Source organism: Dipodomys ordii, unplaced genomic scaffold, assembly GCF_000151885.1.
Source record: "Dipodomys ordii isolate 6190 unplaced genomic scaffold, Dord_2.0 Scaffold44, whole genome shotgun sequence".
Lineage (NCBI taxonomy): Eukaryota > Metazoa > Chordata > Mammalia > Rodentia > Heteromyidae > Dipodomys > Dipodomys ordii.
Genome location: NW_012267260.1, coordinates 8,955,800 through 8,976,320, shown reverse-complemented (window position 1 = coordinate 8,976,320; position 20,521 = coordinate 8,955,800). Strand labels below are relative to the sequence as shown.

Below are 20,521 nucleotides of genomic sequence, written 5' to 3'. Positions count from 1 at the left end.
CCAGGGCCGCCGGCCTGGAAGGGTCTCCCGCCAAGCCAAGCTCCGCTGCCCAGGAGCCGCCCAGCTCCCCCAGCTCAGCGGGCGGCCTGACCAGATCCTCCCCGCCAGCCTCCCTGACCAGACACACCTTCCACCCATGGCTGCAGCCAGCCCGGCTGGCCTGTGCCGGTCTGTCCTCCCCGAACTGAGCGGACACAGGCCAGGGTGTCTCCTCATTAGGGGGCTCCCTGGGGACACACCCCAGCTTCTCTGGGCAGAGCCCCTGCCACCGGCTTGCTGCAGGGCACCGGAGGCGAGGGAGTGCTGCTTACCTCCTTCTCGGGGTTGGAGCTGATGTGCAGCATGGCCATGGGACTGTTGGGGGCGCTGTTGCCCGCGGAGGTGGACAGCACGTGTCCTGCCCGCACTCCGGGGGAGGCGGCGGGTGGGGGCTTCGGGGAGCCCTGTGCGGGGCTGATGTGGGCGGCGAACTTGTTCCCATAGGTGTCGGACAGGTACTCTCGCACCTTCTGGTGCTGGGACTGCTGCAGGTGGTAGGAGGTGGGGTTCTCCAGGTACGACTGGACCTGGGAGGAGAGAGGTGGGCGGCTGGCAGCAGCAGCAGGCAGGCGGGGACGGGGTGGGGGTGGGAAGGGGGGGGAGCCTACCTTCAGCACCTCTCCTGGCACCGGTGGTGGCGACTGGAAGTGGATGGGGGTGTTGATGGCCGGGGTGGGCGGCCCTCCCAGCTGCTGCTGCTGCTGTTGCTGCTGCTGCTGCATGTAATGCATGGCGGCCTGCTGCTGCATGCGTTCCCGCTGCTCCTCCTGCTGCGCCTGCTCCCGCATGAGCTGCATGCGCAGCCCGATGCGCGACGCCATGGCGGCTGCGGGCGCAGGCTCCCTGGGGACCAGGAGACACAGGTCCGTGAGGTCCCGGGTGCACGGGAGGGGCCGGCACACACCGTACGGCGTCCCTGACCCGGACGAGGCCCAGCCCAAGGCCACCGAGCCAGCTGGGGACTGAGCCGGGACATGAGTCCAAATTCCTGCCTCCTGGACCAGAACAAAAGATTTGGTTCTTCATTCACCAACGCAGCTGACCACCGGCCAAACCTGGAGCCAGCCTGGCCTTGGAGTCCATCTGTCAGTCTGTCTGTCACACCTGCATCATTACCCCTGCTACATCCTTCAGTGGTCACCTCTGCTGTCCTTCCCCAGCCCAGCCTCAGTACACCATCCTTCTCCAGCCTCCAGACCTTAGACTCCCTCCTCCAGCCAACACACACACACACACACACACACACACACACACTACAAGTCAGTGGTTACAAGGATCCTATAAACACCCAGCTCAGTTCCTGACCTGTTCTCTGTCTAGAACTCTCCATGGCTCCTATTACCTCCAGAGTAAAACCCAAGGCCCTTACCATAGCCCAAAAGGCCTCCTCCTCAGACAGTCACCAGCCTCCCCAGCTCTCCTCCCCAACCTCCCCTCCCTCTTTGTTGGGTATTCAGGCCACACCTCCAGCCTCTGAAATCCAAGCACTTGGGATGTGCTCCCACCCCAGGGCCTTTACACTTGCTGCTCCCACCTCCTGGAATGCTGTTTCTTGGATACCATCAAGACTCACCCCTTTGCCTCCAGGGCTTAAATGCCACCTTAGAGCCAGGTTCCCTGGTCACTCTGTTAAAACCAACAAAACTGCCAGCCCCCTACCTCGGGCCACCACAGCCCTTCCCCTCTTCCATTTCCCTACTTCACTAACTGCCCTCTAATGTTCCAGGAGTTTTTCCTTTGTTATTCCTTCCATTCATTGTCTGGGCCTTTCCTACTAGGAATGCAAACTTCCCTGGGGCAGGCTTTCGCTGGTTGTTTACCTTCTGGCCCCTAGCCACTAGGACCTAGTAAGAGCTAAGGCAATGTGTACAGAGAAGAAACATTATTCATGAACCAGGTAGATACAGAGTAGTCCCAGAGCTCCAGAGAGCTTTCCACCAAGCCCAACGTCACTGACCCTCAGAGGGATGGATGGACAGGACAGGTGTGACCCAGGCCCAGAAGCCTAGACCCGAGGGGAAGAGGGTGAGTCACTGGAAGTCCTGCCACAGGGCCCTCGGTCCCCAGCTCCCAAGGTAGCCCTGGGCCAGCCCCTCCCCCTCACTGGCTGAGCTGCCCTCGAGCCACGCTGCGCCCGCGGCTGAGGCTCAGGCTGAGGCTCGGGGCGGGTGTGGGGGGTGGAGCGGGGAGTGTTGTGCGCGGGACCGCAGGGGTTTGGTAGGAGCAGCACAATCTTCACGGAGCGAGGCCGGCAGGCTGGGTGGGAGTGGGGGATGGGCGCGTGGACGGTGGGCACCGGGACTTGGGCTGGCATGCTACAGTGCTGTCTCTGGGCTTTGCTGTGTGAGCTTGGGCGACCGTCTATCGGAGCTTGGTTTCTGCACCTGGAAAGGGTCTACGCGAGGAGGCTGGGGAAAGGGCGCGTGGCGCACCGGGCACGCGCAGAGGTGGCCCAGGCCGTGGGTCCTCAGCCCCGCGCTAGGGGTCCCCAGGGGCTCCACACAGGACCGGGAGGGAACAAGTGCCTGGCGGTATAGGTGGTTCATCAAGAGTGGAGCTCCAGCCACAGGACCCCCATCCTGACTCCTCCCACCATCCACGCGACCTTCCCAGGAGGCAGGGAGGCCGTGCCTCTGAAGATCAACAACAAAAAAAGGAAATGGTCCTCCCCTCAGCCCCCAGCCCCCAGCCCAGATGCCCGCGCCCCTCCCCCACCCAGCAGCGGTGCAGCTGCAGCTCCCCAGCCCCCCCCTGCAGCCCCCACAGAGGCCGGGCCCTGTCTCAGGACCCCCACAGCCCACGGCGCACACTGGCCTACAGACCCAGGGCTGACCAGCTGCAGCCAGCCACGAACCCTGGCGGCCAGGCAGCCCCCCCATCTGACTTCAGTCATTCTGGTGGGGAAGGGAAGGGGGAAGGGCGCCTGGCCGTGCCAGCCACCTCAGGGAGGGCTGGGGAGAAGGAGGCCCTTGTTTCCTGACAAAGGGTGGCCGGTGGGGTCTGGGGGGGCCAGCTGTCCCGGGAGTCGTGCTGGGCCCTGGCGGCGCCCACCTCAGCTGCCTGGGCGCTGCTGGGTGGAGACGGGAATTGAATGTGCACCCGCGGGGCGGGCAGGACGGGCTGGCCGGGATCCTGCTCCAGGTGAAGGCAGAGACTTGGGGGGGGGGAGGTCCAGAGCCGAGGGAGTATGCTGGGGAGCCCCAGGCACGGGCTCACCCGCCAAGCTCCCCACTTGCAGACCCCCGCCGGAGGGTCTGATGTGCGCACTCCCAGGAACCAGAGCAGACCCACGAGGGGCACCTCCTTTACCCCGGCCCCAAGCAGCCCGGCCGCTCATCGGCACCGGAGCCCACTGCGGCTCCGCCACTGCTCACCAGACCCTCCCAGCCCACCGCCTCGGCCAAAGCAGAGCCCAAGCTCAGCCCTGCCAGCTTCCCAGACCCACGGGCCCCACCGGCACAAGCCCCGGCTGGGTGACCTCACACAGTCACTAGCCCTCTCTGTGCTTCCCTGTGCTACTCTAAACAACGGAGCCTCGTGGGGCTAAGGGGCAGTGCCCTGGCACGTGCACATGCACACACACACACACACACACACACACACACACATGGAGGACACTGGAAACCCTCACAGGCCACCGTCAGGCTCCTCCCCTCCTGCTCACAGCCCCGGTGATCGTCCATGTGCTCACTGAAGGTCATCCACTAGAATGTTCCCAGCAGCCCTGTGCACAGGAGCCCAGACTGGACACTACCCAAATGTCCACTGAAGAGAAAGGGACAGGGAAGGTGTGACACGGCTCCCCTAGAATGTTCCCCCACAGAGACAGGGCCAGCCACGCTCACGCGAGTCCCTCACATGAGGGAGGAGCCAGACAGAAGAATGCCCAGAACACCGTATGTTCGCTGTATATGACGTTCAAAAGTAGGCGCGACCCATTTACAGTGTTAGAGAAGTCAGAATCCGGGTCAGCCCGGGGAGGGGCTGGGACAGAGGGCCTGGGGGGCGAGGAATGTGCCATAATTTGTTGCAGGTGTTGCTGACACAGGAGTAACTTGTTTATGATCTTTTGTCCAGCTGCTACTTACAACTGTTTCACTTTTTAGAACTCAAGAAGGAAGACAGACTTTAAACAGTTTAAAAGAAGAAGGGAGCAAATTGCCAAGCCATACCCAGTTCATCTAGGATGTTAAAAAGCCTCGGAACCCACCCAGGCGCCCGTGGCTGGTGGCTAGAAGCCTAGCTATAAGCCTACTCAAGAGGCTGAGATCTGAGGATCCAGACTTAAAGCCAGTCAGGGTAGACATATCAGAGAGACCCTTATCCCCAATTAACCAGCCAAAGCAGGAACTAGAGACATGGCGCAAGTGGTAGAGTGCCAGATTGTAAGGAAAAACATAAGGGAGAGTTCAAGGCCCAGTATCACCACAAACAGGCACATAGGCATCTGTGTAGATCAGATACACTACACATTATGTAACAAAAGATTGAAAAATAGGCTCAATGTCTGGCAAAAACGGATTGCTGGGTTCACTATAAACACATCATGTTGTAACAAAAAGTAGGATATAAACTTCTATATGAAAATGCTTGGGCTGGGAAGGTGGCTCAGTGGTAGAGCGCTTGCCTTGCATGCCTGAGGCCCTGGGTTCGATTCCTCAGCACCACATAAGCAAAAAGAAAAAAGCTGGAAGTGGTGCTGTGGCTCAAGTGGTAGAGCCCTAGCCTTGAGCTGAAGAGCTGAGGGACTGCGCCCAGGCCCAGAGTTCAGGCCCCACAACCGGACCCCCCCCCCAAAAAAAAGAAAAGAAAATGCTCGCCATGGGCTGGAAAGGTGGCTCAGTGGTAAAGTGTTTGCTTTGCATGCATGAGGCCCTTGAGCTCGAGTCTTCAACACCACATAAGCAGAAAAAGCCAGAAGTAGCACTGTGGCTCAAATGGTAGAGTGCTCGCTGCTGTGAGCTGAAGAGCTGAGAGACAGCGCCCAGGGCCACAGTTCAGGCCCCACAACCAACAAAAGAAAAGAAAGAAAATGCTTGCCACTATGTAACAATATGTGCAGGAAAATACACAGACCCATTTATCTTTGAATGACACAAGGATGAGTGGTATGTATGTTTGGATCTTATGGAATAGTGTTTTCTTTTCTTTTTTTCTTTTCTTTTTTTTTTTTTTTATTGTCGGTTGTGGGGCCTGAACTCTGAGCCTGGGAGTTGTCCATGAGATCTTCAGCTCAAGGCCAACGCTCTACCACTTCAGCCACAACTGGTTTTCTCATGGTTAACTGGAGATAAGAATCTCATGAGACGGACGCCGGTGGCTCACGCCTGCAATCCTAGCTACTCAGGAGGCTGAGATCTGAGGATCATGGTTCAAAGCCAGCCCAGGCAGAGAAGTCCGGGAGACCTTTATCTCCAATAAACCTCTAGAAAACCGAAGTGGTGCTGCAGCTCAAGTGGTAGAGCGCTCATTTTGAGCTGAAGAGCAGTGCAGCGCCCAGGCCCAGAGTTCAAGCCCCATGATTAAAAAAAAGTCTCACAGACTTTCCTGCCTCCTGAGTAGCTAGGATTACAGGTGTGAGCCACTGGGACCTGGCTTAGTGTTCTTTTTCTCTAACAAATGTACATATGATCCTTGTCTATACATTTGATGGGAAGCAGTACTAGGTGTGAACTCAGGGCCTTGAACCTGTTAGCTCCCTTGCTCCCTTGTTTGTTCAGATGAAGCCAAGCTTCCAGGTCAGCTTTTGGCTGGTTGCTTTGGAAATTAAGAGTCTCATGGACATTTCTGCCCTGGCTGGCTTCCAACTATGATCCTCTGGATCTCAGTCTCCCAAGTAGCTAGGATTACAGCAGAGCAATGAGCAACAGTGCCCGGCTTCATCCCTGTATAATTTTCACTAACAACCAAAGCTTATTCACTACCAAGTGAGTGTCAGATACTATTATTTATTTATTTATTTGTCAGTCGTGGGGCTTGACCTCTGGGCCTGGGCGCTGTCCCTGAGCTCTTCAGCTCAAGGCTAGCGCTGAGCCACAGCACCATTTCCAGCTTTTCCTGCTTATGTGGTGCTGAGGAATCAAACCCAGGACCTCATGCATGCGGGGCCAGCACTCTACCACTGAGCCACCTTCCCAGCCCCAGGCACTATTATCTATTTTGGCAGTTTCGTAACATGGGCACCATTGCGGTCCTGGCTTCTCAGATGAGGACCAGGTCACAGAGAGGCTGTCGCTCACTAAACATCACACAGCTAACAACTGGAAGCTAAACACGACGTGCTGGCAGTCCGGCCCTGGCCAGGTGCGGCGAGTCTGGCTTTAATCCTGCACTGAGACCAATGGGTTATGATATCTGATTTTAGGGAGTCCCTTGAAGACATCCCCAGCCATCAAAGGGTCTCAGCAGCTGATCTCTTTCATCCAGCCCAAGGCCTGCACAGGGTGAAGTCCTCAAATAAGAAAACACTACCCTTCCTCAAAGGGCAGAGATAATTTCCTGTAGTCCCAGACAAGCACATGGTCTGGCGGCTGAAACAACAAAGCTCACGGGCCCAGCGCCGGGACGCCTGTTTAAACCATTTGTGACGTCGGTGCCTGAGTGATCGGAAGACGCTGTCTTCTAATGGCACCGCTTACAAACCTTCCATTGTGCGGGCGCTGCCCAGGCTGTCCTGGGGAAATCAACTGATGCCAGCGGAAGGCCTCCCGGATGGGGGGGGGCGCAGCAGGACGGGACCCGTGACCCCCCGAGGCCTCCCAGCCTTCAAGTGCCCGGTTTGGAGTTTCTTCTGTCTTCTCTGAACCCCTCTGATGGCAGAGGTGAATGAAGTCTCATGACCTGGGAGACAACGTCTGTCCGCACAGTCCCTGAGCCGCAGGACAAGGACTGCATGTCACAGGCAGTCACGGCTCCCCCGCGGGGTGAGGGGTGTCACCCGAATACCAGGGGCCAGCAGGGCCATATCTCTCTCAGAATCCTGGGGGGAAGGGCTCTGGGAGAGTGTGGGGTCCCCATCCTGCCTCTCCATCCAAGCCCACTTAGGGACACCCCACACCGGCCCCCCTGGAGTTCTTTGTGGAAACAGAGCCCCATGTGGGCTCCCTGCAGCCGGAGCAGGCCGCTTTCTCCTGGGCTGGGCTGGGCTGGGCTGGGGCCAGGATGCCCAGCCTGCATCCCTGGATGCCTCCTGGGCTTTGTCCGCTCACCTGACCAGCCCTGCCTGTGTCCACTCTGCTTTGTCCTCACTTCCTGGCTACCTACCAGGCTCCGCAGCTATAATGAAGTTTCCAGAAAAACCACTTTTCTTCTCTGGGCCCTCCAGACTTCGAGAGCCTCCTGTGCTTGGCCCAGGACAACTCATTAGCACTCCAAGTCCCCACCGTGAGCCGGCACTGAACAAGCACAGGACCGGCATGAGGCCCCGCGTGCCCCCCTCCATCCCGTGGCCACTTTATGAGACACACGATAGCACTGGCAGGAGAGGAAAAGCGACGTGGCTGGGCTGAGATCACGCCACAAGAACGCAGGGAACGAGGTCTGGGGCACAGGTCTCTCCCGTGCCACGGTCAGAGAGAGAGACAGCGGACCACAGGGGAGATCTTCCCAGTGCGTCCCCCACGATCCAAGCCCTTCCTCCTTCGTACCTCACCACCTCCGGTGAACCCTACAGAGGGTCTCCAGAACGGCCTGAGTACCCTCAACCTCCCAGATGCCTCTGGGTGAAGGTTGAACCCACCTGCAGACACTCAACGGCTAAGGAGATCCGTGCCCAGGAGCCGGGGCGGGGGGGGGGGCAGGGGGGGCGGTGTATGTCTGGACCCACTGAGGCAGTTACATGGGTCATGACAGGCCCTGGGAGAATTCTATCAAGCTGTCACACGCACATGCCATCGCACGGACCAGAGTACGGCTCAGGACCAGAGTGGTGGGAAGGCAGGGGTGGGGTCTAGTGCAGAAATGGCTCCCTGAAGGAGAAAGGGGCTTCAGGGAGAGGGAAGAGACTGAGACTACAAGCTCCACCCCCATGAGGGAGAGCAGCTCAGCGTCCACAGCCCACAGGCCAGGCCGCTGGTGACGAGTCCTCTCCAGGGAGATAAGGCCTAAGATTCCCCCCTTATTGGACCATTTCGTGCCACTGTGGATTTGGGTGACAGCTTGGGCCTGCTGGAGTAAGTCGGCTCTGTGAGGCCCCCCTCGGCCCCACAGCCAGAGCGGGGTTGACCTAAGTGCCCTAGACAAGACCCCCTCTGTGCTGGGTGATCTCAGGGAAGTCCCACCTTCTCTGGCCCCTGGGTGTCTAGTAAGAAGAGCCCAAGGGAGGCTCTGCAGCGGAGTATGACAAGGCTGTAGCTCTGTGGCTGCTCTCCAGGCCTTCAGGGACCCATCTGCACCTGGGCCTCTCCTCCCCTCTGCTTGGGCCTGAGTGGGAGATGGGTGAGCATGCAGAGAGCCAGGCCTGCAGAGCAGCTCCTTCCTCCCGGGCCGCAGGCTTGGCTCTGGACACTGGAGGAGAGAAGCAGACAGGAAAGAGGGAATGTAAGAGTAGTGACCATGGCAGGAAGTCCCAAACGCTGAGCTGAAGACTCCAGGATGCAAATGGAGGCATTAATCATTCTGCTGCCCATTGTTCTGATTTGAATTACTGATCTAATCCTGCAGCCACCCCACCTGCCAGTGAATGGGACAAACGCACCCTCCACCTTATAGAGGGGGCCAGTGAGGTACAGGCAGGCTGACAGTGTGTTCAGGGTCACGCAGCCACTGGGTGGTGGGCCTGGAGTGGAGGGCCTGGTCTGACTGCACATGCGCATTAGAATGCAGGCGCCCCGGCAGGCAGTCTGGAAATGTCTGTGAGGAGGGAGTGATGGAGACCTTAAACTACGCAGTTTGGGGGCAGGATACCAGCCCAACATAGCTGCCTCCTCCAGAACTGCTCTCCATCCAGTCCCTTGTGGAGGTACTGGGACTTGAACTCAGGACTTCTTAATTCCCATTTGGTCCCCTTTTCCACAAAAGCCTCGTCCTGCTTGAGGACAACCACGCCTCCCCCCTCTTCCACCGTACACTGTAATGTAGACAGATGCTGCTGCACAGCTGGCTGAGGCGGCCTCTGAGTTCAGGGGAGCATGGCCTGGCCTCTTACACGCTGTGACAGTGGGCAGGTGCCTCAGTTCCCCATCTGTACAACAGATGGCAGTTATACCACCTTGGTCCCAGCAGTTCAGGAGATGGCATGTGATATGCATGACCCAGGGCCACTCTACGAGTGTTCCTCCCCTTTCCCAGAGCCCCATCCAGCTCACTGGGGATCCCGAAGACGACCCACAGCCTGGCATTACCCCAAGGAGGCAGACTCATACTTTAACAACGCACCCAGGGACATCTGTGGGCAGAGTAAAGAAAGACACTTTACTCTCTGCCTTCTGGTTCCAAGAGTGACCGGAGGGAGGAGAGAGGGAGTTCCAGGCCAGGGAGGAAGGAGAGGGATACTGTAAAGGACAGGCAGGGCTCCGTGAGCCCCACAGTGAGCTCTGGCAATCAGCCCTGACTGTCAGGCTCAGGAGTGGAGGTGGAGGCCCGGGGAAGGCTGCAGGCCTCCCGGCTGCACGGGCTGCCTCAGCCCAGGGCTGGAACCCAGGCAGGAGGCCACAGTAAGGATCCGTGGGAAAAGGGCCTAGAAGCTGAGACGTTACCAGTGCCAGATAGCAGATAGACAGCTGAGACACATCACCCCCCCCACACACACACACATACACAACACAGAGTCTCACAGGCTCACTTCGTCGCATTCGCACACAGGCCCGCTGTCACATGCAGGATTTACCGCCTGAAGAACAGCTCCAGCAGACAGCAGGCCACACAGAACGGAGGGCACCGGGGCAATCCAGGCTGGAGGCGTCAAATCCCACAGCAGAGCGGGGAGCTCGCTCGTCCCCCCACACCTCCTCACTTGTCACCTGCCTCCATTGCCGAGCAACAAGTAATCCAGTCACGCTTGCCTTAGATTTGAATTGGTCACCTGGGCACTGGCCCTGCTTCCCCAGGACACAGATACCAGGGCAGGATGTGAGGGGCAGGGTGGGCAGCAGGGAGGGCGGTGGGGCGGGGCTCTACCTCGGGGTCACACACGGCTGAGGCCGGATGGTCTCCGGGCCCACCCTTCCACAGGACAAGGGCAAAGCCTTGGGAGAGGCAGGAGCCCCGGCCCCACCCTGAGGAGGGACCAGCGGCAGCCCGGACCTCCCACGTCCCCAGCTCCAGCTCAGAAACTCACCTCTGTCACCACTGCAGCCTGCGGGGCCCCCTGCTCCCGGGTGAAGCCGCACACAAGCCTCACACAGAGTACAAGGTGGAACCCCAAGCAGGCCTTGCGGGCCTAGAGAAAGTTATTGGCCAGGGAGTCGGTTGGGGCTGTCAGAGAGTATGCGATTTCACAGATTCTGGAAAGGCCCTCAACCCCCAAAATATCTCCTTCCGGATCCGGAAATCCCTCCCAACCCTCTGAGATCCACTGCTCCACTGCGCGCGCGGCGGCTCGCACCTGAAGCTCTTGTCGGCTCACTCCCTGGGAGAGACAGCTGGCAGCCCGCCTGAGAGTGGTGAAAGATGGGCAAGGGGGAGTGGTGCCAAGGCCAGGAGCTCGCCATGATGGCCAGAGACACCCCGCTGCCAGCTCTCACCAGAAGAGGGCGCTCTGACCACCGCACCCACGGGAGCTGGCCCAGGAGAAGCCAGCACAGGCAGGGGAAGTCTTAGCAAGCCCCTCCACATACATGACAGGGGAATCAAGTCCCATCCCAACCATCCCCTTGAGAAAGCCAGAGGAGCCCTGCGCGCGGGGAGGTGGTGGGGCACCAGGGGGAATTAACCAGGTTCCAAAATAGCACAGCTGTTCTGCCTCACTTCACCCGGCACCACGTCTGGCAGCTTCTGCTTTCGATCTGACTCACGCCTGGTGGAGGCGGGACAGGGCGGCCAGCCCCGGCTGAGGCCACTGGACGACCACAGGCAGCGGCCCAGAACTCCTCGCCCAGAGGCCCTTTTCTTCTCACCCCTCCCCCCCCAACCCCTACCGGACCCTCCTCCCTTGGAGTGTCTAGAGCTGGTCTGGAGAAACTAGAAGCTCCTGACCTTGCCTGCAGGGCTATCCCGGGCTAGCCCATCGGGTCCCCCCACCCCACCCCGTGATATCAGCTGACAGACCCACAGTCTAGCCTTGCTGCTGCCATGCCTGGGAACCCTCTCACCATCAGGAGATGCCACTGTTTCCCTAGCGAGAAGTGGCCTAGAACTGCAAAAATCCAGACACTGCCACCATGCCCTGCCCTCAGGCCCCACGGGGAGACCCTAGCCCAGACCAGGACAGAGCCCTCGAAGGTCCCCACTGTGCCTTTTGGGTGGGGTAGGGCGTCAGTAGCTCTGCTCTCCCCTGTAATTATCTTTATCTCCTGCCTTTCTGCCTCCAGGCTCTAGGGCTCCAACTGCTTCACTTTCCCCTACGGGGCTAAGGTGGCAGGCTGAGACAGCCTGAGCGCTGGACACAGCACCGCCTGGTGCTGCTTTGGGCGAGCGAGCGAGAGACAGGAACAGAAAGCCGTACCTTCCAACGCCACGCCGGGCTCACCCCCTGCCCCCGGGCCAGCCCTCCCATCAGCAGCAGCCAGGAGCAGACTGGAGGAAGGCCGGCTGGTGCTGGTGCTGGTGCTGGTGCTGGGTGTCTATCTGGCCCAGTGGGTAGGGTGGGGGTGCCCCGAGGAAGCAGGGGAGAGTGGCAGAGGCCATGAGGTGGGCCAGTTCCCCACATGCATTTTGCAAGTGATGTTGGTGTTTTCAGGGCAAGGCCTGTAGGTGGTTGGAGGAGAGGGGAGGCTGGGTGGGCCTGTCCAGTGAGTCCTAGGCCCAGTCCTGTCCCCGCCCTGGCTCCTGTCCTTGCTGGGAGTTTCCGCTAAACACCCAATCCCTCTTCTACCTTCCGCCCTTTCCTCCACTGGAGGTAGAGACCAGAATGGGCACAGGTGGAGATGGAGGAAGCCTTGGCCAGGAAATAGGTGCCAGCAGGGACAGAGGGGTGAGCTCACAAAACTGGTGCCCCCAACAAATTGGAGAGAGACTTGACAAATGGGACTACCTTAAAATAAAAATTTTCTACACACAGCTAAAGCGATAGCAACCAAGCTAGAAAGACAACCAACTAACTGGGAAAAAATACTTAGCAATATATCAGACAAGGGGTTAATATCCAATATATACAGGGAACTCAAGAAACTAATCCCTCCCAAACCTAACAAACCAATTACTAAATGAGCAAGGGCACTAAAGAGAGACTTCTCAGAAGAAGAGATAAAAATGGCAAAGAAACACATGAGGAAATGTTTACCATCCCTGGTTGTGAAGGAAATGCAAATGAAGACAACCACCTTACCCCAGTCAGAATGGCCCACATCCTCAAGTCAGCCAATGACAAATGCTGGAGGGGATGAGGAGAAACAGTAATCCTATTACACTGCTGGTGGGAATGTACACGTATACAACCACTTTGGAAAGCAATCTGGAGGGTCCTCAGAAAGCTAAATATTGACCTCCCTTATGACCCAGTCATACCACTTCTAGGCATCTACCCTGAACAACAGGAACCAATATACAAGGACACATGCACCTCATGTTTATTGCAGCACTGTTCGCAAGAGCTAGGCTATGGAAACAACCCAGATGCCCCACCACAGATGAATGGATCCAAAAATTGTGTTATCTATACACAATGGAATATTATGCAGCCATTAGAAAGGACAAAATAATGGCATTTGCAGGGAAATGGATGGAGCTAGAAGACATCATGTTGAGTGAGGTAAGCCAAGAGCAAAGAGACAAATGGCACATGGTCTCCCTGATAAGTGGATATTAAATCCAAAATGGAAGTGATAAGACAAAAGGGCTTCCACTCATCTGGTCGAATCACTACTAAATAACCCCATGCTGCTGAGCACATAGATGGCAGAGGGAAACCAGGAGGATGACACAGAACTAGAGGGAATCAGGGAAAAATACAACAGTGGGACCCATCAGCTGCACTGGACATTGATCAAAATGAACTCAGCAACTCAATGGCAGCGATGGGAGGGAGGGAGCAAGTGGGAAAGAGGGACCAGCTGACGCTATGCAAAACAAAAGCAATGTACATATCACCCAATGTGGAAGAAATAACTGTATTGCAAAGCTCATAGAACTCATAAATGTTATAGACCACGATAGACAATTTGCCCCATGAAAGTCAGAATGTGTTTGTGACTTTAACTAAGCATCACTATCCCACAATATTGTGAAATTTGGGAAATTATGTAACCACTTAATCACAATAGAGAATTTGAAGAAAAAAAAAAGAAGGCCTTAACATTTCTCTAGTAAAAATATTAATAAACCTAATCCAACTAAAACAAACAAACAAAAACACGGGTGCCCCAGTGCCTAGTAATTACACCTGTCCTGCTGGACGCACAGGCAGAGGGCACCAGGAAGCTCGGGTCCTGATGGACTAATGGACACATGGCAGCCACAGGGGAGAGGCAGGGCAGGGACAGGAAGAAAAGTCAAGACATTGCTGCCATCAGTGTCAGGACACTGCAGCCATGGGCCACCCAGCATTGGCCTCACCCACCTCCAGGACAGGATGGGGCACAGAGGGGTCACCTCATCTGACGAGGCCTGGACAGGGCCAGCCAGCGCGTGGCAGGTGGTAAGCACCACATTTGTGCACAAAGAGGATTCTGACAGCTCCCTTTTTTTGGTCCAAGGCCTCTAGAAGATTCTCCTCAAGCACCTGTTAGAGAGGATGACCAGGGGGGTGATAACTGGAAGGCAAGCCCCTTGGACACAGACAGAGAGGCTGTGTTGGCCAACAAACCCAAGCAAGCAGTTTTGACCTGAAATTGAGCTGCTAGCTCTGAGACTTAGAAAAAAAGGCAGAGAAACAGGAGCCAGACCCCCACTGTGGAGAGGCTGAGAGACAGGCACAGAAGAGCCAGTGCCGTGCTGCCTGCCTCCTGTCGGAGAGTGGTGGAGCTGAATACACCCGTCAGGCCAGCAGTGTACCTAGAACTCAAGGTGGAGTTGGGAGGGAACCTCCATGCTGTGTGTGTGGCAGTGGTAGCAACATTAGGCTACTGCTGGCTCGTGCCAACAGGATGAGAAGCCCACGCTGCCTCTCCTCCGCCCTCCCGCAGGCTGCAGCGAGGGCAGAACCTCAGCGTGCTGTCACTTGATAACACAGCTGTTGTTGCACTCGCAGAAGGAGCCACTTGGGCCATTTCAGTCAACACTAGAGCAGATGTTCTAAAGCAGGTACCGCTGCATCTTGAATCTGTTACTTACTAGGTGACCTTCATTCTTTTCTGGGTTCATGGGGGTCTCAAGTATCTCCATACGCAAAGTGAGAATGAGGTTGGTTTTGGAGGGGTCTTGCACATGGCACAGGAGAGGGGCTCAATAAATATGTGAGGGGTGAGTATGATGGATGGAGGGTGGGTGGATGGGTGGATGGACAAATAACGGATAAAGGGACAGATGGACTGTTGAATAGATGTGTGGGTAGATGGATGAATAAACAGATGAGTTGGTGAATGGGTGGATGGATAGATCATGGGTGGATGTAACAGATGAACGGATAGACAGATAGATGGATGAATATAATGGATGGGTGAGTGGATGAATGAATACACAGCTGGATTAATGAACAGATTGATGATGGATAGATGGAAATAATGGGTGGGCCAGGTGCCGGTGGCTCATGTCTGTAATCCTAGCTACTCAGGAGGCTGAGACCTGAGGATCACGGTTCAAAGCCAGCCAGGGCAGGAAAGACCATGAGACTCCTATCTTCAATAAACCACCAGAAAACCGGAAGTGACGCTGTAGCTCAAGTGGTAGAGCGCTCGCCTTGAGCTGAAGAGCTGAGGGACAGCGCCCAGGCCCAGAGTTCAGGCCCCATGACCAACAAAAAAAAAAAAAGAAAAAGAAATAATGGGTGATACATGTACAGCTCTATGGATGGGTGGCTCAAGGGAGAAGGCAGAGCCATAATAGTGGTCTGAAGTATGGTTCACATCTGGTTCTGTATCTTATTCCACTAAAGTTACAAACAAGAACACGAGGTCCTCTTGCTCTTATCTGTACTTTCACTCAGAAGGATGGCACAGACGAAGTGAACAGGGCTATGTGAGGGGCTACGTTAGAACAGGGCAGGGCCCTCCAGGGCCTGTCACCATGGCAACCAGTTCCCATGTGGTCATGCCTTGACTGCCTGTTTCAAGTCCTGTTCCACTCAAGTCTTGCCCTAAGAAAAGTGGGTCAGAAGCCAGGGATGGAGTGTGGGGACTCAGAGTGGGGGTGAGTAGGTATATTTTGGGGCTGAGTGTGTCTCAGATAGAAGGAGGAAGTATTTGTCTTCAAAGAAATAGGGAAGGAAAACAGACCTGAAGGATTAAGAGAGCAGAAATAAAACAGACTAAGCGACAAAGAGGGGTCATTCTCCCGCTCCATAACTCCGGCTCCCCTTGCCCTCGATAAGGCTCACACTCCAAAATGGGCCTTTGAGAGGTCCAAGACCCCTGATCCCAGCCACGCCCTGGGTGCCCCAATGGGGCCTCCTCACACTCACCCCAACCCAACTGGTCCTCTAGAGGCTCCCTCTTCTGTAGAATATCCAGCCTCTTCATTTCTTGAAACCCTGCTCCAGGGTCTCCTCCTCCTCCTACAGACAGGCCACCTCGACCTTACCCCTTCTCTGATCACCATTTGAGGGTAATTACATACTCTCCAAGCTTCAAGCCAAGATCTGTGCACAGCACCTGCATGCAGGAATGAACAGGACAGACTCTGCCTAGCTGGCTCAGTGCGGAGTGCTTGCCTCACACGCATGAGGCCCTAACTCAATCTCCAACACTACAGGAGGGCTGCCACTGGTCTAAGAAGTACCATTGCTGGTATCTTCTATTGTACTCGTGTGGCATACCCAGAATGACCCCTGCCACTAAACCCTTTGGGGAGCTCATCACCATTCATCCAGAAGGGATTCTAAGAGCTTCGTGCATTCACTCGCGGGACTTTCCACACTGGGATGTAGGAAATGTACTCATTTTGCAAATGAGAAACTGAGGCACTGAGAAGTTTGTGTCTGGTTTTCTAGCTAGCTCGTGAGCTCCTCACCCCAGGTTTCCTCCTTCTCGGTACCCCACCAGCCTCCAGGTAGGGGCACTCAGGGATGACCCTCTTGGGCTCTGCCACACTCACAGGCTCTGCACCCAGATGACCTCCTTGGTGGCCTCAGGCCAAGAGGCGTCGACTAGAGAAGGAGAAGTATGAATGGAGAAAGATGAGCTTGTGTGGCACGCAGAAGCTGGAGCTCTAGGGTGGGTACAAAGGAGCCAGCTACAACTGGGTGTCAGTGGCTCCGGTCTCAAATCCTAACTACTCAGGAGGCTGAGATCTGGAGTATCACAGTTCAAGGCCAGCTAAAGCAGAAAAGTCTGACTCTATCTGCAAAATAACTAGCAAAACACAGGACTGGAGGCACAGCTTAAGCAGTAGAGCTCCAGCCAAGCAAGCAAGCCAAGAAAGTATAAGGCTCTGAACCTAAACCCTGGTACTGCTAGGAGGAGGAGGAGGAAGAAGAGGAAGAAGAGAAATAGGAGGAAGAGGAGGAGGAGGAGGAGGAGGAAAAAGCAGTGGCCAGACTTGGTGTCCCCTTCCATCTTCCCACCTGTCCCCATGGCCCAAGTGCTGGCATTTCACAACCCCGTGGTCACTGCAGAATGCCTTGTCCCTTGCTAAGGGCTGGTGTGGTGCTGAAAGAGGGAGTCAGGCTTTATGCCCAAGCAGGCAGGGAGCAAGGAGGGTAGGCAGGGGAGTGGGGAGAGGAGCCTTTAGCTCCACCCAGCCACAAGGAATAGGGGATCCCTGGTGTGAGTCCATGATGGAAAATGGGCCAGCCCCACAAGGGTCATGTCTGGGGACCCTCACCTTGGCTGTGGGCGCGGACAGGAGGCAGGGACAGAGGAGCCCCTCCCCAGCCTGGGACTCCCCTGTGGCAGCCCCCCCACCCCACCCCCAGGCCCCTTCAGGCTGGAAACCTGAGTAGGTGGAGCAGCTCAGGCCAGGCTCTCAGAATAGAAATGTCAAGTGCTGTACTCCCTCCCCTCTCAGTGGGGGCCTGGGCCAGAAGGGGGCTCCCCCGGGAAGTTTGTGACGCTCAGGAGAGGGGTTCAGGCCAAGTCCTGGTGATACCTCGCCTTACATCCCTATCTCCTCTCAGAAGGCACAAGGGCTATATGGTGCAAGTGGAGCGGGGAAACTGAGGCAGGACCCTCCCCTAACCTTGGAGACCAGCTCTGGCTGCCTAGTTAGCAGGGTCATTCTCGAATATTAACCACCTCATGGGGCACAAGTATCTGGGGCTCCAGACCTACTGCTCCGGGGTCCCCCTCAGGGGGACCTCCTCCTCCTCCCCCTCAGGACACACACACTTTCCAGAAGGAATCCTGCCTCACTCTGGATGCCAAGCTGGAGGCTGGTGAGCAGCAGGTAAGTGGCTCAGGGCACTGGCATTCAGGCAGCCTGGGTTCCAATGCCAGCAAGCCGTGGGGCCCTGGCTGAGTCAGTGATGCCCCTCCCCGGGCCTCAGGCCCCTGTCTGCGAGTGGTGGTCTCCCTGCTCTGATCTCCCACAAACTCCCAACATGGTCCTGGGTCCCTCCTCAGGACGCTCTCCTCTACCAGCCAGTCCCCTCCCCCTCCCCCCTCCTCTGTGGAGGCTCAAGCCCTGGCTGGGGCTGCTGAGGACTTCACTGCTGTTGATAGAGCCCGTGCCAGCCCCGAGGTGGGCCCGGGGCCCAAGCACACAATGGGGCTGTGTGTGCACCCAGCGTTACCCTGGAGCAGAGCTGGGCAGGCTGGCATCTGGGCTCTGGCCAAGAATTCATGTCCCGGGAGAGAGCCTCCTACCCTCCCGGTCAGCACAGCGGGTCCAGGGTGGGCAAGCGCCATGCTGACCCTCCAGGCCTGTGGAGGCCTCTAGGGAGTGGGCATTCCTGAGTCTACCGGCTGGCTGGGCTGCTCACTTGGAGGGATTTGGGACCCATTTTGCAATCTGGGGTTGCAGCCTCCCTGGTGGCTGGGACAGAGGGAGGGACGCCGGCTGCAGAAGAGGCCCAAGAGCGGCTCCCCCTGTACCCCACTCCCGGTCCGCTCTCCTCCCTCTGCAACTTGCCAGGCTGTGAGTTTTCTGAGACTTCAGACTTCTTGGCCACCCTGGCCTGCACCAGGGACCCTGGGATGGCCGGTGGGGGGATTGCTGGTGACTCCGTGGGGAGAATGAGTCACCAGCTGGCTACGGCCAGGATGGCAGGCGGGCAGCAGCAGGTGGGGCTGCCCTCCCCATCCTTGGCATGTCATCTCAGACTGGAAAACCACTTAGCTGGTATCAAGTGCTGACCACAGGCCCCACCGTGGACCTCAGTGGCCACTTCCTCTGAGATGGGGGCTGCCTGGTCCTGGGATTTGGGGGTACCTCCTTTTCTTGCAGACAGAGGCAGCCCACTCCCCCCTGAAATGTCCCAAGAAGAGCATCAGATGGCAGGGACAGGCAGCTGCGTAGCCAGGGAGCAGCAAGAGTGAGCAGGGTGGAGGGGTGGCCAGGTGGGAGGGTCCACCTGCTACACTGGGGTTCCATTCTCCTCCCAGCCCAGAGAACACCTGACACAAAAAGCTCCCTGCCCTGGCTCCCGCGTCGGGACACACACCCTCCCTCAGACCGAGCAGAGCCACACCAAGTGCACCCACGGGCAGCTGCCCACGCTCCCCAAAGGTCACACACCAAGTCACAGTGGGGGCCCAGCCCCATGGACACAGCAGTTCCATGGCCGCCCACCCTCCAGGGCCTCAGACCCCATCTCCCGGGGCCCAGCAGCCACGTGGGGTAGGGCCCCAGTCTGGGAGCACGGAGGACTTCATGGAGGCCTCCTGTGAGCAACTGTGTCTGCGTGTGCACGCTTATGGGGGGCTCGTGCCAATCCACCTCCATGCACCCCAGGGCCCTCTTCTTCAGGAAAAGCAAACAGAACAAGACTGGGGAAGAACGGCTGACCCCCGCAGCTCAGAGGCCTTTCTGCCCAACGTCTCCCTTGCGGGCTGTGCCATCCAGCTCTGGGACTGACCACCAGAGCAGCCAGGGCCTCGCTCAAAACTGTACCCAAAGCCGGGCGCCGGTGGCTCATGCCTGGAATCCTAGCTACTCAGGAGGCTGAGATCTGAGGATCACAGTTCAAAGCCAGGCTGGGCAGGAAAGTCCGTGAGACTCTTATCTCCAATGAATCATCAGAAAAACTGGAAAAGGCGCTGTGACTCAAGTGGTACAGCACTCGCCTTGAGCTGAAGAGCTGAAGGACAGCACCCAGGCCCAGAGTTCAAGACCCACGACTGACATTTAAGAAAACAAAACCGTATCCAAGAGCAACGTCCCCCCAAGCCCCACACTGAGGGGGCCCGGCACCAAGTCCTCGGGGCCTACAGTGCGTCAGTCCAGTCAGTGCCTTCCCAGCGCCCAGGGAAGAGCACGGAACAGATGAAGGGGCCCAGGAAAGTCACCCACAAGGGAGGCCCAGGCAGACAAAACACATGTGGAACCCCAATAGGCAAATAAAGCAGCTTTGTGGGGATGCAGACATGCTGACCATCCAGCCCCCGATTGTCACCAAGGTGCCTCCTGGGGTCCCAGCAGTCTGCAGAGTACAGGTTTCTTCTAGCTTGCGTGCATATACATTTATATATGCATATGTGTGTATCTGAATATGCATATGCATACATGTATTTATATCCACACACGTGGTGCCCGTCCTGGGGCTTGAACTCAGGAGCTTCCATGCTTGAGGCCACTGTCTACCACTTGAGCCACAGCACCAGCTGTTTTGGTGGCTCATCAGATATAAAGTCTCATGGACTTTCCTGTCCAGGCTGGCTTTGAGCCTCAATCCTCAGATCTCAGCCTGTTGAATAGCTAGAATTACAGGCGTGAGCCTCCGGTGCCCGACAGCTTGCTTATATTTACAGAAGCACAGAGGCAACAGGTAAGGGGTGGCCACAGCTCAGCAGAAGAGGCCATACCCCCGTCCTCCAAACTCCAGGACAAGCTGTTTGGTTGTGGTAGGCGTTTATTGTTTGGTTGTGGTGGGAGTTTTGTTGTTGTTTTTTGTGCCAGTATAGGAACTTAATTCAGAGCCTGGGCTCTCTCCCTCTGTTCCTTAGCTTTTTGCTCAGGGCTGGAACTCAACTACTTGAGCCACAACTCCACTACTGACTTTCAGTGGTTAAATGCAGATAAGACACTTGTGGACTTTCCTGCTCAGGCTTTCTCTGAACTTCAGTCCTCAGCTCTTGGCTGGCAGAGTAGCTAGGATTAAAGGCATAAGCTACTAGCACCTAATTTTTTTTTTTTT

The 20,521-nt window shown here is 56.8% G+C and overlaps 1 protein-coding gene across 3 annotated transcripts in view; it reads right to left on the bottom strand.

Moving 5' to 3' along the window:
* The window catches only part of Tfeb (transcription factor EB), a 44,576-nt gene that overhangs the window by 6,107 nt on the left and 17,948 nt on the right, over positions 1–20,521 (bottom strand). Inside the window, exons 1-3 of one of the 3 annotated variants that reach the window (XM_013019237.1) lie at positions 10,583–10,677; positions 648–882; positions 312–566 (exon numbers count right to left, since the gene is read on the bottom strand). In XM_013019237.1, the coding sequence (XP_012874691.1) occupies positions 312–566; positions 648–860 (468 nt within the window). In that variant the 5' untranslated portion in view covers positions 861–882; positions 10,583–10,677. Of the gene's footprint in view, positions 1–311; positions 567–647; positions 883–10,315; positions 10,422–10,582; positions 10,678–20,521 lie in introns of those variants that run through there. The other 2 variants (XM_013019236.1, XM_013019235.1) reach the window with 2 other exon arrangements.